The sequence below is a fragment of the Felis catus genome, chromosome A2, assembly GCF_018350175.1.
Source record: "Felis catus isolate Fca126 chromosome A2, F.catus_Fca126_mat1.0, whole genome shotgun sequence".
In the NCBI taxonomy this organism is placed as follows: Eukaryota; Metazoa; Chordata; class Mammalia; order Carnivora; family Felidae; genus Felis; species Felis catus.
In genome coordinates, this window is record NC_058369.1 from 140973518 (window position 1) to 140993105 (window position 19588).

The 19588-nt window shown below is 37.8% G+C and overlaps 1 protein-coding gene across 1 annotated transcript in view; it reads right to left on the minus strand.

The window, feature by feature from the left end:
* The window catches only part of WASL (WASP like actin nucleation promoting factor), a 62491-nt gene extending 43492 nt beyond the window's left edge, over positions 1-18999 (minus strand). Inside the window, exon 1 of the mRNA XM_011280527.3 lies at positions 18733-18999. Coding sequence (XP_011278829.1) covers positions 18733-18849 — 117 coding nt within the window. The 5' untranslated portion in view covers positions 18850-18999. The remainder of the gene's footprint in view (positions 1-18732) is intronic.
* Between the last annotated feature and the right edge of the window lie 589 nt (positions 19000-19588).

Sequence of the window (19588 nt, forward strand, 5' to 3'; positions counted from 1 at the left end):
AGATACAATACAGCTGCTAAAAAAATAAAAGAACGAAGAGGTTCTAAGTAATAAGGAAAAATCCTCAAGATACATTGTTATGTGAGAAAAAAGCAAGATGTAAAATGAAAGGTGTAGTATGTTAACATTTGTGCACAATAGCAAGAATCAATATTTGCCTAGTATGCAATAAAACTGAAAATGGACACAGTTGCTACCTATTTTGTATATGCAAAAGTGTTTTGTGAGGGGAGGAAGGACGAGGCAAATGGAAGATAGCATGGAAGAGAAACTTTTCACTTTCATATATTTTGATTTTATACCATGTGAGTATTTGAGCTTTTCAAAAAATTAAATATTGATGTGAAAATACACACAAAAAAGAAAAAGACCTACTCAAGTCATATCATGGTAGAAGTCTGGGTGAAAAAAAGATCTTTGTGATCTAGAAACTGTAACCCAGGAAGAATTTCTTGCAGCTTTTAAGAAGCCTTCCTTAAAAAAAAAAAAAAAAAAAAAAAAAAAAAGTCATTTTTGAGAGAGCGAGAGAGCACATGTGTGTGAGGTGGGGAGGGGCAAAGAGAGAGGCAGACAGAGGATCCAAAGCAGGCTCTGTGCTGAAAGCGGAAAGTCCCACATGGGGCTTGAACTCACACACTGTGAGATCATGACCTAAGCCGAAGTCAGATACTTAACCGACTGAGCCACCCAGGCGCCCCAAAAAGCCCTCCCTTAAAAATTAAGTGAACATTGCTGAAAATAACATACTATAATATCTAAAGGCATAAAGTAATAAAAAGGCAAACTTTGGCTATTATAAAAAGATAGCCTATGTCTGTAATGAAGGCCAAAGTCTATGGCTTCTTTCATAAACTTTCCCTTTGAGTCTTTTGAACTTGTAACATGATTAATCAAGACAAGCAAGTTTAAATAAAATTCAGTCGATTTTGTCTTCCATATTTGTTATTCTATATGCAGCAATTCATAATTATCCAAGCTTTTAAAGACAGTAATAAGGATGTGTATACATATTACATGTATTATATAATATAAATAGAAGTATATAAATTATGTGTAATATGTATACACATTTCTTTTGTACACATTATATATCATATATTATATATACACATATATATATATACACACATTTAATTTGCTTGACTTTCATATGTACAATCAAGGTGGGGGAAGAACATGCAAAGAAATTAATCTGAGAGTAAATGGAATTTAAATTCAACATACAACCTAAAGACTTTAGATTCAAAATTTGAGACTCATACATGATGTATAAGAATTATTAGAAAAGAAAAAAAAAGAGAGGCAAGAATCTTTCTTATTTTTTCAAAGATTTTATTTTTAAGCAATCTCTACACCCAGCCTGGGGCTTGAATTTACAACCCCGAGATCAAGAGACACATGTTCTACTGACTAAGCTGGCCAGGTGCCCCAAGGACCTTTCTAAGGTTGTTTTTAAGGTTTACACTTTACAGTAACCAGATCTATTATGGTGATCCTTTTGCCATGCATATAAATGTTGAATCACGATGCTGTATACCTAAAATATGATGCTGTATTTCAATTATGTTTCAATTAAAAATTTATCCCTTGTTAACAACTTCAGACTTAAAATTATAGTGTTAAACATCAGTAATGATCTACTCAATAATTTGAAATCATTTAATAAACCAAATTTTATATACTTCCTCAGAAAGCTTAATGTTGCTAGTTTCAAAAGGCATTTTTTATTCAAAATGCATGAACCAATATTTCTAACTCCAGTTATCATTACTGAAACTGAATGAACATGCCTAACTAGATGTTCGATTGCAACCACCACAGAGGAGTAGGAAGCAGACTGTATTAAAATAAATGGTAGATCATGTTTTTTTTCTTTTAAAAGATTTTTATCATTAATAAACCATAAACTTGGGGGGCAGGGTTAAATGTTAGGATTTTATATAATTTAATTCTACTCTATAATGTTACACTAAGCACTATAAAGGCAAAAACAGCAAGCTAATAATTTTCTCTCTAAATGGAATGGGTGACTGGATCCCATGTACATATTTGGATACTTAAATGTTCTATGTTTTTAATGCATAAATTATTTGGGAAGAATTAATTTTGAGCCAAGGTGAGTGACTTAGGCAGGAGGTGCCTAAGGCAGGAGGTGAAAAGATGCTACTAGACTCCTTTTCCTTCTGCTCTTTGGAGCTGCACTGTCTAATAAGGAGCTCACTAGCCACACACAGGTATTTAAAACTGAAAATTCAGTCCCTTTGTCTTACTAGCCACATTTCCAATGCTCAATAGCCATGGATGACTACTTATTATGGTACAAATGCAGAATACGTCCACCATCATGAAAAGTTCCATTGGATAGTACTGCTCTGGAAAATCCAAGGGAGAGATTTTATATAAATACTTTATTAGAATAAGACATAGAATTTATAAGGTCAGGAGTGGAACAGAGTTGGAATCATTAGACAAAGGAATATTCATAATAAAAAGAATAAAATCATATTTATTCCAAAATGTCTGGCTAACTAGAGACTCAATTTGAATACAGTATTAAATTCAATTTAACAGGTATTTATTATATACTGAAAACAGAAAAATAATTAAGGGCTGGTCTCTGTCTCCAGTGACCTAATTAGGGAGATATGTTTTAAATGAATAACAAACTATGCTACAAAATGAAAATGTACCAAATGAAATGTACCAAAATGAAAACAAAAATAAAGTGCTCTAGAAAGGCTGAGAAGCAAATGCTGAATTCTGACAGGGGACAAAGTAAGGGTAGAGAATCACAGATATCCCAGGGAAGAATAACGTGAGGACTAAAGCACAGAGTCTGAGGTGGATTCCACCACTCACTTGCTAAGCGATTTTAGGTAATTATATACTCATCTTTCCAATCCATTTCCTGATCTGCAAAATGGGGATACTATTACTCTTCATTTTGTGTTATAGAGTAAATTAGTTAATACATGTAAAGTGTTCTGAACAATTTCTTCATCATAGGGTGATTAAATTTAAATGAAATACAGAAAGTATTCAGAAAACTGCTTGTCATTGTATGTACTTCTTGAATGTTAACTATTATGATACTCACATTATCAGTTGCTATATTTCCAATCAGATCATTTTAAAGCTCTACTACTAGCTTACAGAAACTAGTAATTAGAGAACTAACATTTCCTGTTTTCAGCAAGTTGGTCAATTAAAAAATAAGGAGAACCAGGAAAAAAACCCAAGCCTGCGAAAACATGAAAGAAACCCTCACACCTTTACAGTCTGCAAATCTGGGATCAGAATTGTAACTAAAAACAACACCTTAGTACAGTAAATATTTTTTACAATGGCATCTAAAGCAGGTTTAGGTGAGTGACAGACCAAATAATCATGTACTATATCTTAATAGAATTTTCACTAACTTTTATACACATGATAAACAGAACATAAGCAGGTACTGCCTGTCCCCCCAACCCTAATACTTCTGGTATTAAAGACTCAGTTCCTTTCTCCAGGGACAAGCACCTGTGCTTATGCTCAATTAAGATTCTCTCCCTAAAATTTAGAATTCCAAACTGAGTCACAGGACTAACAGGTTGAGGAAAGAGATGACTGGAGTTGAGAGAAGTTCCACCAACTCCTGCTGTTGTTCTCAGAACTTCCCAGCCTCCTGCTGCTCCTGAAGTTTTATTGTTCAATTCTGTCCCGGATTCCATGGGATCCTCTGGTAGCCAATAAATTCTTTTTGCTTAAACCAGCCAGAACCAGTTTCTGTTATTTGTGCCAAAGAGCTTTACCTAACAATTGGTTTCTTAAAGTAAATATTAAGTAATTCTCATACCTCCAAGTTCTTAATGGAAATCAATGAGAAAAGACACTTTATTCACTATACATATATGCTATTATATGCAATCATATGAATGTGGAGCTGAATTTATACAGTAACTTCCTTTGGCCTGATGTATTTTAATAGCCTGAAAGGACACTATTCTCCATAAATTCTTGACAATTATCTTTTAATATATAGATTCATGCTCAAAACGGAACAGGTTTCTCTTTGGTAAGAATAAAGGGCAACTTTTTGGCAAGGATTCAAACTCTTTCTTAACCTGCGGCAATTAACTTCACCTTTGCCTCCTGCTATTAACCCAAGATATAACAGATGGCAGCCAAATAATCTACAAATGCCCAAACATACTATATTTCTCATCTTAACTCATTATGTTTACTCTGCTGGAATATTATGTTTGAAACTTGTCAAACTCCATATACCTAGTTCAAATAGCACACTCTTGATCAAGTTTTTCCACCATGTCCTCAAACACTTCTCCCTCTGCATAATCCCATAACGTTTCATTTACACATCCAATGAAGGACATATCATTGACTGACTTGTGACAGGTCCCTACATAGGGTGTTTCGCCAATGCACCATTCATCCTCTGAAAACAAGGGCCATGTATTCTCCAATTATGTACACTTAGTCCCAGCACAGTATTTATATGCATTTTGCATTCATTCATTAGCTCAACTAAACTGAAAGGAGTGTCTTTCTTAGAATCATATTAATTATTGTTACAGTATTTTTAGAATGACAACAGTTCTCTTCTTGGCACTTCAATTAATCATAAACATCTATATGACATGGTGAAAACCCCAAGTTAATGCACCCCCATTACTAATATTTTAAAGCCACCAATCACAGGACTTTGCTTCCACCTCAACCTCCATCCACAGAAGAGGGAGGCAAGCCTTCCTTATCCTCCATCACTGAATTGACCTGGAACCTTTTTCATAATACCAATGTAACACTGACCTGATTATTATAGCTTTATTATAAACCTTAAAAATCAGGTGTGGTGGACCAACATTTTTCTTTTGTGGCTATTCTAGCTCCTCTGAATTTCCATCTAAATGTTATCTATTTATTTATTAAATTTTTAAATGTTTATTTATACTTTTTGGGGGGAGGGGAGGGAGAGAGGGAGAGAGAGACAGAGACAGAGACAGAGACAGAGAGAGAGAGAGAGAGAGAGAGAGAGACGAATTCCAAACAGGCTCTGCACTGTCAGCACAGAGCCTGACGCAGGGCTTGAACTCCCACACTGTGAGATCATGACCTGAGCCAAGGTCAGAGGCTTACCAACTGAGCCACCCAGGTGCCCCTATACTTCAATTTTTTAATGTTTATTTATTTATTTAGAGAGAGAGCACGCATGAGAGAGCAAGAATGGGGGAGGGGCAGAGAGGGAGAGAGAGAATCCCAAGCAGGCTCCATGCTGTGGCTATGAGCGCAGAGCCCAACGCAGAGCTCAGTCCCACAAACCACGAGATCATGACCTGAGCTGAAATCAAGAGTCAGATGCTTAACCAACTGAGTCAGGCACCTCTACCTCAACTGTTTTAAAAGTGAAAAAAATACCTTATTGTGATGAGTTTTTAAAACAAACCACCAAGCTAATTACTTCTATGTTTGACACAATCTTGTTTGCAAGGTGGCTAAAGGGAAAGTTGCTACTAACAAATATTAATGCAACCTTCTTACTTGTTTTATTTGAAAAAACAAACCCGTAATATCCCACTTTATAAGGGAGATACATAAACTCTGATTGTAAAGTACCTTGTTGCATTTATCTTCTCATTCATTAACTTTCATTTTAAAATTGAGAAATCTCTAAACTTGGAAAAATAAAACCCAAGATTCAGGAAAATCATACTTAAGAAATCAGAACATTTTTTATGGAATTAAATTTAAAAATTATTGCTATTTGTATTTGTTTAATGTTACTTAGGACTACAAAGAATATACTAGATTGTCATAATAAAAGGCACAAATTATAGGTCAGTGCAATCTGACAAGATAAAATCCAATTTTAAATGCACTTATGCCAGGGCACCTGGGTGGCTCAGTCGGTTAAGCTTCCGACTTCAGTTCAGGTCATGATCTCACAGCTCACTGAGTTCAAGCCCTGCATCAGGCTCTGCGCTTAAGCTCAGAACCTGCAGCCTGCTTCGAATTCTGTGTCTCCCTCTCTCTCTGCCCCCCATACCCCCATTCGTGTTCTGTCTCTCTCAAAAATAAACATTAAAAAAGATTTTTTTTAAATGCACTTATCCCTTTAAGCAATTCTATTTCTTGGAAATTATCAAAGTAAAATAACAGATCAAGTGTGTGAAGATAGATGGAATATATGTATACACATACAAATGTTAGGGGGAATGTTAGAATAAAAAGAAAGAAAAGAAAAATAACTGTCTATTTCTAGGGAATTGGTCAAGCTTCTAGGATGTGCCCACTGAAAACAGTATACTTACTGACATGAAACAATGTCAATAAAAAAATAAACATCTGTGTTTGTCAGGGGGTGTTTGTTGAGAATAAGTACACATGTTCATTTACCATTCAATAATTCATGAAAACCAAAAGCTAGGATATACACAAAAACATTAATAAGAATTAGTTCTGGATGATGGGTTCATAGATGATTTCCATTTTTATCAATATTATTTTGAAAACTGCCTAAGTCTGCACTTAGAAATATAATGTGAATCACATAAGCAATTTCAAATTTTCTACTAGCCAATATATAAATTAAAAATGTGTAGAGGGGTGCCTGGGTAGCTCAGTCAGTTAAGCGTCTGACTTCAGCTCAGGTGATGATCTCATGGTTCATGAGTTCGAGCCCCACGTCAGGATCTGTGCTGTCAGCTCGGAGCCTGGAGTCTGCTTCGGATTCTGTGTCTCCCTCTCTCTCTGCCCTTTCCCCACTAGTACTCTGTCTCTCTCTCTCTCTCTCTCTCTCTCTCTCAAAAGTAAATAAAACATTAAAAAAATTATTTTAAATGTAATGAATTAATTTTAACATATTTAACTGAATATATTTCTTAATTTGTAATTTCAGCATATAATCAATATTAAAATTTTTTTAAGTTTATTTATTTAAGCAAACTACACCCAACATGGGCTCGAACTCACAATCCTGAGACCAAGAGTCACATGTTCTTCTGACTGAGCCAGCCACGTGCCCCCACATCAAAATCTTTAAATATTTATTTTTGAGAAAGAGAGAGAGAGAAAGAGAGAGGGCGGGAGAGAGAGGAGACAGAGGATTGAAGGCAGCCTGCTTGCTAATAGCACAGAGCCCTATGCAAGGCCAAACCCATGAACCGCAAGATCATGACTATGACCTGAGGTCAGACCCTTAACCGAATGAGCCACCCAGGAGCCTCTCAATATTAAAATCCTAATGAAATATTTTAATTTTTTTTTTTTGTACCAAGTCTTAGAAATAGAGTGTGCGTCTCACATTTACTGCACATCTCAATTTGAACTAATGACACTTCAAGTGCTCAACAGACACATGTGGCTAATGGTTCCCAGGCTCCATTATGGGACAATGCACTGTATTTTTAATGGGAAAGAAAAGTCATTTTTTAAATAGTAAGTCACTTGACTGCTATCAGAGATCTTTTTCCAAAATCTAACACCTGAATATTACATAATATTTTGAGTTATTCAGTTTCCTCGCATTCTGCGGAAAAATTGTTTTTAGAAATGAACAGGTTGGTCTGAGCTCAAGGAAGAAAGAGATACAACAATATAAGAATTAAATAAAAATGTAGCACTAACAGAACCTTCCAGGATATAGGTGGGTGTATGTATGCATAAAGCCAATTCCCTGATTTCCATATTTTCTAATAGTGAATTCCTGATGGTGAAATTGAATAAATATTAACCGATTAGCTATATACTATCAGCATTATTTTCAGGTCTTTCAATGTGAAATTAAGATCATTCTGAGTATGTTTAATCAAATAAAGAATTACAATAACTTATGCTTCTCAAACTTCTCTAAGTTCTCCTCAAAAATAATAAAAAGACCATAATCATTAGATGCATCAAACTTAGGCTTGAAAAATTAAGGATTCATTCAGAGTGATTTCAAATAAACCTAAGAATTCTCATTGGAGGAATTTCCTCCCTCTACTGGAGGTAAGAATTGCATCAAACTTCTCTTCAAAAAACCACACAAACAAGAAGAGAATGGTGTAAAATATTTAAAGTGCTAAAAGAGGGGCGCCTGGGTGGCGCAGTCGGTTAAGCGTCCGACTTCAGCCAGGTCACGATCTCGCGGTCCGTGAGTTCGAGCCCCGCATCAGGCTGGGCTGATGGCTCAGAGCCTGGAGCCTGTTTCCGATTCTGCGTCTCCCTCTCTCTCTGCCCCTCCCCCGTTCATGCTCTGTCTCTCTCTGTCCCAAAAATAAATAAAAACGTTGAAAATAAAGTGCTAAAAGAGAAATGCACCAATCTACAATTCTGTATCCAGCATAATTATCCTCGAAAGTGGAAAAGTATTTTTTAAGACAAACAGAAATTAAGAGCATTTGTTCCTACTAGACAAGTAGTCTACTTGCAAGAAGTGCTAAAAATTCCTTCAGGTGAAGCAAATGATATAGGTCATTTGAATATACTTGAAAGAAAAAAGTTTTAGAGAAGGAATAAATGAAGGTTAAATAAAATCTTTTATTTTTCTTCTTTTTTTAATGTTTATTTATTTGTGTGTGTGTGTGCGAGAGAGAGAGACAAACAGACAGACAGACAGAGCATGAGTGGGAGAGGGGCAGAGAGAGCGGGGGACGCAGAATCCAAAGCAGGCTCCAGGTTCTGAGCTGTCAGCATGGAGTCCGATGCAGGGCTCGAGCCCACAAATAGCGAGATCATGACCTGAGCCAAAGGCAGACGCTCAACCAACTGAGCCACCACAGTGCCCCTATTTTTCTTCTTTATAAATGCTATAATAGGTAACAGCAACAATGTATTCAGTGATTATGGCTTATAGATCAGTGAAATGAATGACAGCAATATTATAAGGAATGACATAGAAGAACTGGGAGTTTTATGTTATAAAGTACTTCTACCACCCACGAGGTAATATAGTGTTACTAGAAACTGAACTTTGATTGATTATAAACATATATTGCACAATGGAGGAAAACCTCTAAAATTTTTTTTAAGAAGTAAAAACGATTATGTTGAGAGGACAGAAAATAGAATCATATAAAATGCTCAATTAAAACCAGGTGTGCCTGGATGGCTCAGTCGGTCAAGTGTCCAATCTCGGCTCCGGTCATGATCTCATGGTTCATGGGTTGAGCCTCACATCGGGCTCTGTGCTGACAGCTCAGAGCCTGAAGCCTGCTTTGGATTTTGTATCTCCCTCTTTCACTGCTCTCCCCTCTCAAAGATACACATTAAAAAAAGAAAACAGATAAAGAAAGGGGAAAAAAAGGAACAAAGAACAAGGGCAACAAATAGAAAATTAACAATATAGTAGATATTTATCTAATTATATCAATAATTACTTTAAATGTAAATGGTCTAAATATCCCAATTAAAAGACAGAGACTATCAGAATGGATTTTAAAAAAAAAGAGCCAAGTACATGCTGTTTACAAAAAAAAAAAAAAAATTTTTTTTAATTAAAGACACGGGCAATTAAAAGTAAAGGGATAGAGAAAAATATACTAACCCTAAATAAAAGAAAGCTATATTAATATTGGGCAAAGTGTGTTTCAGAGCAAGGAAAATTATCAGGTATAAGAGGGACATTATATAATGATAAGGAGACCATGTCTATAGGGAGATATAACAATACTTAATATGTTGCATTTAATAACAGAGCATGAAAATATGTGAGGCCAAAGCTGATAAAACTGCAAGGAGACATAGATGAATCCACTATTTAAGCTGGAGGTTTCAACTTTTAAACATAAAAGTACTAAGAAAACTGAGTAAATATTTTTGTAATTCTAAGCTAGCACATTATTAAATAAAAACTTGATATAACAGAAAGACTATTATATTTAACTTTACAAAACTTTAAAACCCCTGCAATGACCAGGAATACCAAATATGCTTTGTCAAAAGATAAATGACAAACTGCCAAAAAAATACTGTAATATACAATTACCATCTCTAAAGAATTCTTCAAATCACTAAGAAAAAAACCCAATAGAAAAAGATTGTCTAAAAACAAAGAACAAACAATTCACAGAAGAAATATCTATAAACAGACATAAAAAGATGTTTAACTTCACCAAAAACTACAAACCAAACAGATATATATATATATTTTTTTGGACCTGTGAATCTGTCAAAATGAAAATGTTTTAAACCTAGTGTTGATGAGAATATATGGAGTTTAGAAACAACTGCTTTGGAAAACAATTCAGCAGTATATATTAACATTCTTAATGCTCATGCCCTCTGACATCATTTCTTAAGAATTTATTCAATAGAATTACTTCAAAAGGATACATAAAAATATGTATTTGAATGTTCATTGTATGTTTAGAAACATATATGTTTCTAAAGGCAAAAACTTGGAGAGAAAAAAAATACCTATTGCTCTGGGCTGAATTATGTCTACCTAAAAGATATGCTGAGGAGTTCCTGGATGGCACAGTTGGTTAAGCGTCTGACCTCGGCTCAGGTCATGATCTCACAGCGGTTCGAGTCCCACGTTGGGCTCTGTGCTGACAGCTCGGAGCCTGGAGCCTGCTTCAGATTCTGTGTCTCCCTCTTTGTCTGCCTCTCCCTCCACTTTCTCTCTCTCAAAAATAAACAAACATTAAAATATATATATATATATATACACACACACACACACACACACACATATATATATATATTTATGTTTTAACACTTGTATCTATGAATATGACCTTACTTGAAAAGAGGATCTTTACAAATGTAACCAAGTTAAGATGAGGTCATTAGGGTTGACATTAATCCAATGACTGGTATTCTTATAAGAGAAGACACAGGTAAAGAACACCATGTGATTACATATGTAGAGATTAGAGTCGTGAGGAAAGCCAAGAAACATCAAGGATTGTCAGCAATGCCAGAAGCTAGGACAGAGGCATGGGATGAAGTCTCTCAGTGCCTCCAGGAGGAACCAACTCTGCTGACACCTTGATTTCAGAATGCTAACCTCCTAAGTGAGCAAGAATAAATTTTGCTTTTTTTAAGGCATGCAGTTTGTGATACTTTGTTATGGCAGCCCCAGAAAACTAATACACCCACCAACAGAGATTAGTAAGTTACAAGAAACTCACAAAATAGAGGATGCAGTAATAAAAAGTATGCAACAGACACAAATGGACGTGGAAACATATGAAATATATATTAATATACGTGAAAAAGTTAAGTTTCAGAACAGCATGTACAATACGAATTTTATGATAAAGAAAACATACCTCTCTGCCTCCAACTCCTCAATGAAACCCATCCTTCTCACATGCCGGCCAAGGCAAATAGGGGTTAGACTACTTCCCTCTGCAATCTTGACCTGCACTGACACCTTCACAGACTGAATTCACTCCCAAGGCCTCAATAATCAACACTCTGCAAAGGATTCCAAAAGCTCTACTCCTACAATCTCTACTATCTTGCTATTACCATCAGGAGGTTCTGTTGTCATCTGGAATTCACACAGCCAACTGAATATTGCCATTTTTTCCTTCACAACATTGCCATTATATAACCTTGGGATGGCAACTAGATGTCATTCATCTATGTTAACCTGGACTGACTGGTAGTGGCTACCCGCACGATGCACTGCGTATTCAGAGACCGCATCTGGACACAGCAGAAAAAGTGCTATTGGCAACAGGTAGTGTCCACCATGTGCACAAAGACCATGTTACTATCCCTCATAACCCTTTTTTTGTTCTAGATGCTGCTACAATTCCGGTTCCTTAGCCAGGCCAGGTCAGCTGAGAGAATGAATAAGATGTTTAGTAAACTTTAAACTCTTACTTAATTATTCCCATTATGAATGTAATTTCTAATTTTCCCCATCTCTAGATCCTTCCTATCTTGATACTTTTTTAATGAAAAATCTTTTTTTTTACCTCTTTACTAGTAACTTAAGGACTAAAGTTTAACCTCTAAGTCTGAAGTTCAAAGTCTTCCAAAATCTGGCCTCAATTTACCCTTCAAACTTATCATTATGTTCTGAAACAAATACTATTCTCATTTCTAGCCAAGCCAGTCTATTCAATATTTCCTAACACTCCATGCCAATTTTCTACTCTAAACGTACACGTTTCCCTCTACTTGAACTCAGGTGGTTCCTTGCTCCTGACAAATTGTATACCATTTAAGGTCCTCATGTTCAAGGCCCACAATGATGCAGCAAATGCCACAGTGATATATCTATCTTTCCTATTATTTAATTTTTTATTATATGCTGGCTAGTGAAACATATCTTTTTATGCAAGATTTTTGTCCTCCCCAGCTACTTAGTAAACAACATAGTTGTAAGAACTGAATCTTCCTACTCCCTCCATGTATTTGAAGATACTGGGGAAGTGTTAGCATCTCAATAAATCCTCAATACTTGACGATGATATTTCATTAATAAAAACAGTGGAAATTTGGATTTCTGATTAGCTTTATGTGTTGCATACAAATCAATTAGCTCCTTTACTATAATGAAAATTTCTCAAGTATTTAGGTATCCTCTGATATTTTTATGGCAACATAAATTCACCATAGTGGAGGGAGAATTTCGCTTAAATTTTTTTATTTTGGAACCAAAGACATGGTAAATACACAATTTCACCTCTATTTTAATACTTAAAAATACTACATAGTTTTAGCTTCTCCAAATCTAATATAAGGGTTTAACTGTAAAACGAAACTTGAAAAACATTTCATTGTCCAAAGATTACTGTGTGCTTGGCTTATGATAATTTCTGATCTCATATCATTTTTAACAGCAGTTTATATTCCTAGATGTCTTTCATATTTCCATTTTGTTTCAATTTATCTGGTATTTAATGAGTTCTCCTTTTACAAAGACATATTTCTATAGTAAATCTTCAGGTCAAGTTAAAAATAAGTTTAAAAAATCACTATAGCAGAGGAACCCCGGAGTCAAGGATACTCAGAAACTAAGTAAACTATCAGAAAGCCATAGTAATTGAACTATGAAGTTACTACACATCTTTCAATTGATTCTATTTTCTAAAGGGTTTTTTTCTAAATATGCCTCTTCAACATTACTCTACACCCAATTATTTGGTCTCTTTAAAAAAGGGTCACAATTCCGATATAACACATAAACTCCAAAGTGAAATTAATATTGTCTAAATAATCTCACTCTCCTATATTGATATTAGTCACTAATCCTCCACTAATTTTATAATACTGACAGATACAATAGATAGAAACAGGATATATTTCTGTTATACTATATATACGAACAGAGTTAAGTATACTAAACGTTTCCTAATTACTAAACAATACTTAACCACTTAAAAATATTAGATTGTTCAGTCACACACCGATTAAGAGTTATATTTACAGTTAACGATATATATTACTGTGGACAAGAATGTATGAACTTGTTTTGCTTCCCATCTTTACAGTGAAAGTGACCTCTATACTAATGCTGGGTTCTATAAAGTCCTAAAGAGACTAATTTATAATGAAGCCCAACTCGATCTACTCTTTTAAACCTCAACTTTTAATCAGTCTGTAAAATAACCAAGTTAGTTCACTATAACTGTTAAATATAACACTTAAACTAAAAACGTTTTAAAAATCTTTATACCATTTTTTCACATGCTTCTCCAAACAGCCAGAACACTACATACATTATAGCATTATTCTCTGAAACCCTTAAGCAAGCCCATCTTACAAATCTAAACACTAAGGCTCTTACTGGTTGAGAAATTTCCCTATATTATAAGCTAAGAATAACAAGAAATAAGGGATTTATAACCCAGATCTGCTGTATTCTTCTAAATCTCCTCCTACACTTATAGTCTACCAGACAAGACACTTTTATACTCACCTTTTTCCTCTATACAAGGTTGCCCTTTCAGTTTTGCATATTCCAAATCCCAAATGTTAACCTTTTTTCTCTTTCCATACTCAAGGTGAAATACATTCTCGCCCTAACTTCCCAGCAATGCTGTCTTAACTCAGGCCTTCATCAAAACAATGATCCATCTAGGCACCTCTCCCTGTAAACCTATTTAAGAATTTAGAACAGAAACAAAGTAACAGTTGGACAGCTACTCTTACCACCTATATTAGTTCAGCAGCTGACTTAAACCACATTGTTCTTATAAAGGAAGATTTAAATCCAGATAAAACTTGCATCAGAAATTGAAGATTTTAACAACGTGATCAAGCAATGAGAAATGCTGAATGAGCTCGTAGGGAATAAATGAGTTAGCAACTATAATTAATAAGTATTCAGTGATCCGTATGCTAGATATTATAAAAATCATATAAGACTACGTAGGTATAAGGTCTAATCTTCCATAATTATATATAGGGTGAGAAAATAAAAAATCTAATGAAAGAATATAAGAAGGTTAAAACAAGTGCTCAGGAATCAAAAGAAATAAAGATTAAAGATGGTTAATAAAAATGGTTTTTTATGCACCACTAAATCTTGAAATAAACAAACTAGTTGAATGTGGCAGAGAAAAGCATCAGTCAACATTACCAACTTAATCCATTTGGACCACAGATGGTTGTAGAGAGGTAGTATGAGGTTTTATTTTTCCCAATCCTTAATTTCGTATTTATTCAGCACTATATATATTAAACTCCACTTGGCAAGATGGCATATACTCTAGAGAAAGTAAGCTAAATCACAGTACATGAAAAACAACAAAACTAACTACAAAACAAGACCTGATCTTGTTTTTAACTCTTCTTAACTGTTCTAAGAAAATACTACCAACTAATGAATTGCATCAGAACTATTTAGGTAAAAGTATATAACATATATTGACATATCACATATAACTCAAATGAAACCTCAACTTTCACAAAATCTATTTTTTTAAACTGTGGCAAAATAGATTTACTTAAGATTCACTTCTTCCATGAAACAAATCACCAATCTAGAGTTTAATATACAGACATATTTCCATTTAGTGAAGTATGTATGTTTCTGCAACCTTTTTCTGCTGGTGGTTACACCTGTCTTTGACCCAATTCTCTTCCCTCACCTGCTATATCTAAGGGGAATGAAATCCTCTAGAGACTTTTTAAATGTCCTGGAATTCCCACCAGCAATGCTTTAATTCAGGCCTCATCATACCTTATGTGGACTGCTGTAAATACCTACCTGATCTCCTTTGTCTCTCCACTGTTACTACCTTCAATCTGCCTTCTATAGTGCTTTCACCTTTCTCCCAAACTTTCTAAAAGTCGTATCTGATCTTGTGGTCCCCCACTAACTAGTGCAATACTTCCTCAACTGTATCTCTCTTACATCTATGAAATACACATTGATATCTTAACAGGTTAGAGAAAATCTGTAGTAAAACAACAATAAAAAACCCAACTTCGTTTTAATTTAATCTTAACTCACAAAATATACATCCAAGATTGAAGGGAAACATATTAACATGTCAAATGTGTTTCAGGAATACCCTATCAGAAAACAGTAAACTTCAGCAGTGAGTCTCAAACTGTGATATATGTTAAAGTCTCCTGTTGACCTTACTAAAAATAGAAATGCCTGAGTTCCACCTCAGGCCTACTGAATATTATCTAGAGATTCGACCTAGCAGTATTTGTAATCTCCACAATATTTCTAATGCATACCTAAGTTTGAGAACCTAGGCAGAAACTCTCCTTGCTCCATAACAAACTATTAGTAGGTCCCAACTTCCCAAGCTGTTTCATTCCTCTCATCCACCTGGGAGTTACCTACCAATCTTAAATATTCAGGTATCACCCATTCTAAAAAACTTTCACTCATCCGCTCTCCCACTATTCTCTTTTAATCTCCTAAACTTTTACAAAAAATAATAACATCCATATATTTACGTATGGTCCTTCTAATCCACAAAACTACTCCATAAGACAGAATCCCTATTTTAGAAATAAGAAAAACAATTCTACCACAGGGAGTTAAAAACAAGAATTTAAAAAAAAAAAAAAAAAAAAAACTTGTTGTAAGTGACCATCTGAGTTTGAACTCTGGTGTGCTGACTACAAAGCCAAGACATTTTCCATTGAGACATGCAGCCTCCTATACATCACTCTGAAGTATTGACTTACTCATCAGCTTACACATTTGTTTCCCTTTTTAGACATAGTAAGCTCCTTGAGGGCAGGCATCAACCCTGATTTTGACCTCAACGTTTAGTTACTCAATATATATGTGTTGAGTCACAGAAGGAATGCAGCTCCTCCAGAACTGGGACTATAACTACTGTTTCATTTCTTGAATTCTTAGAGCTTTAAATACACTTCTTCCCTAACAAATTTGGTCTGACTTTTGACTTTTTCTTTTTATAAGACAATGTATTTCACTATTATTTTAAACTACAAAAAGCCACACAGTGGGCAAAGAGGAAAAAAAGGATTGTTCAAAAAACAATCGTTCTGGGGCACCTGGGTTAAGCGCCCGACTTCGGCTCAGGTCATGATCTCCTGTTTCATGAGTTCAAGCCCCACATCGGGCTCTGTGCTGACAGCTCAGAGAGCCTGGAGCCTGTTTCGGATTCTGTGTCTCCCACTCTCTCTGCCCCTCCCTCCCATGCTTGTGCTCTCTGTCTCTCAAAAAATAAATAAATGTTAAAAAAAAATTTTTTTTTAAAACAATCTTTCTTACTTTACTCTCAAAGAACTGGAGGCTTCAAATATTAATCTTCACAAAAAAATTCATACCACAAGAGCAGGCCACTAAAGAGTGTGATTTTAAATGACAGAAATTCAAAAGGTAAAGGTGACTAGTAAGAGACAACATAAAGATATTGGGCACTGAATACGGACAGCATATTCAGCAATCCACTTAAGCTAACCAGAAAGAAAGCTCTCTTTCTCAATCACAGTATTCTTTCAGATCTTTCATTTTGAAATGAGGAAACATTACAGGTAAGCATAAAGCAATCAGTCAGTGTACTCACGTTTAAATGTAATGTCCTTCCTGCCTAAAGTTAATGTGTCTGGTATGTCAAACAATACAACTACTTCCTTTCTGACACAGATTTCATAGCAAGTGTAAATAAACTGGCAAAATTTTAAATTTTTCATTTGCAAATAATGTAACATTTGAAAACCTAGAGATTCTCATAAATCAAAAATATACAAAAATTGGTGCTGCTTTAAGAATCTTACACTCTAATTTTATCAGGTTTTGGTGGGTAAAAAAAGTGATAATTCCTTTAGCACCACTTTTTGAAACAAATCAGTAACAAGGGAAGAAACCATTCTGAAACAACATGATGTAGTGGAAAGCACAAGAGACTAGGCATCAGGAGTCCTGGTTTCTAGTTTTGGTTACATTCCTAAATTGTTGTGTGACTTAGGGTTCACTGGCTCCGTTTTCTCATTTGTTTAAAAGTGGGGGAGGGGGCTTGGTTATCTTTAAAGTTGTTTCTCAAAACACTGATATTAAGCCAGTCGTCTTATTTCATTCTTATCAGTAAAATGTAAAACACATTTGAATTAAATGTAATAATTCAATCTCCAACAGGATACAAAAGGTTGATTCCTGTGAAGTTAACAATTAACTCATAGGGTAACTTTCCAGAAATTGTCCAATCCTAACCTCTTAAACAAGCAGGTGTAGCCCAGTTGGGCAGATTTAACACTGCTAACAACAGTTGTGACTTTGCACTGCTCTGCTGACATTTCAGTCGGCGCTCCCCGGGTTCCTGTGGCACATGCTGTGCAGGTGCTAACACGCAAAGAGGGGAGAAAGGAACCCCAACAGCGTTTCAACAAAATCAGCCAGGGTCCAACCCAGCCACCGCAGTCAGATGCAGCCTGACAAGGCCTACACCACAGAGCAGAACCTCCCCACCCCCAGAAGTGCCAGCAGCCAATGTAATGAATGCTTCCGTCAACAACACACATTCCCCTTCCCACAGCAGAACTGCTTGCTCCCAACCAGCCATCTGGGGTTGGAACAGGCCGCACAGCACCAACCTAAGAATCACTCTCAGGCCCCAAAAGGCCAAGAACTACTAGAGATTGCGGTTCCCCTGTGCATGGTTGTGGGGAGAACAGCACCTCCTCCCACCAATGCAAAAAAAAAAAAAAAAAACCAGTGGGGAGGAGAGCAGAAACCAGGCCTGGTCGAGATTGCTGGAGAAATAAACGCTGTTTCTCTGCAATGGGGAGCAGTAGCATTTCCTGCTCTCATTCTGAACCGATGCACTAGACTTCACCCCCTCCTGAGATCCTAAACGGGGATTAAAAACCACATTCCGGTCCGCTTCATTCATATTTGGGCTTCATTCCCCGACCTACTCACTCCTGAAACCTCTGCCATTGTGAAAGGAGCCCCCCCCCCCCAGATCAAGCGGCAGGAGGTGAAGCGAGGGCCGGTACAGAGGCCCGGTTTTTAAGATCGAGGAGCTTGTGCACGAATAAAATCCCCTTGTGGCCTGAGAGCAAAGTTTGAACCAGTAGCTAGGGCGCAGACCTGGGCCCGGCCAGGCAGGGTTCCAGGGCAGGCCTGCAGAGGTGACACTTCCCAGCTCACGGGCAACTTCGGGAGGCGGTGTCCGGCCGCCCCGGCCGGCACTGCCCAACACCCGGGGAGCCGGGCTGGCTGGAGGCCTGGCCGGGAGCCTTACCCTCCCCGCGCCGCTCCCGCCTTCTTCCCCACTCCCACTTCCCGGCCCACAAGCCCGGGCCCGAGAGGTAACGTCAGGGGTGGCGACGCGGGTCTCGGCCACTGACCACACATTTCTTGCCGAGGAAAGTGAAGAGAGACTCGTTCTCCTGCGGGGTGAGCAGCAAGGACCCCACATTGGTGACCCTCCGCGGTGGAGGCGGCTGCTGCTGGCCGGAGCTCATGGTTTCGCCGGCTGGGTTGCGAGTCCAGGGCCGTCTCCGGAGAGTAGGCGAGTGCTCTTTCCCCTCTCGGTGACAGGGGCGGGAGGAGGGGAATCAGAGGCGCAGCATCTCGCAGCTCCTCGGGCGCCGGGAGGAGGAGGAGGCCACGGGGAGGAGGAGGCCACGGGAAGGAGGAGCCAACGGCAGGCCGCACAGAGAAAGGGAAGCTCCCAGCTCCCGCCCGGCGAGGCTCTGGCCGGATGGTCGTTGTCCTCGTACTCCGGCGACTGCGCTAAACTCCCAACTCCTCCTCCAATCCTTCTTCGGCTGCGGCGGCGGCGGCGGCAGCGGCGGCGGCGGTGGCGGCCGCACAATCCAACATGGCAGCGGGGGCGGACGAGACCACAGGACGCAGGACGCGGGGGAGCGCGCCGGAAACGCGCGGCTGCGGGCCGGGCCCCGGAGGAGCTCCCCCCGCCAACCACGCCGCGGCCGGCCTTGCCGCGCCGGGCCAAGGCCCCGCCCCCTTCCGGCCGAGTCGCGGACCGCACCGTGAGACGCGGACTGCACGGTGAGACGCTGGGCGGGGGTTCCGTGTACCGGCCCACGGCTCTAGCCTCCTTCCTGCGGTACTTGCGCCCGGTGGCAGCTGCCTGCACAAAGAAGAGCCGCCCGCCCCTGTCCGCCCCTGTTCTGTGGACGCACACCTTTGCGAAGCGTCAGTGCAGACCCAGGTCCCCCTTCCCGAATAGCTCTTATT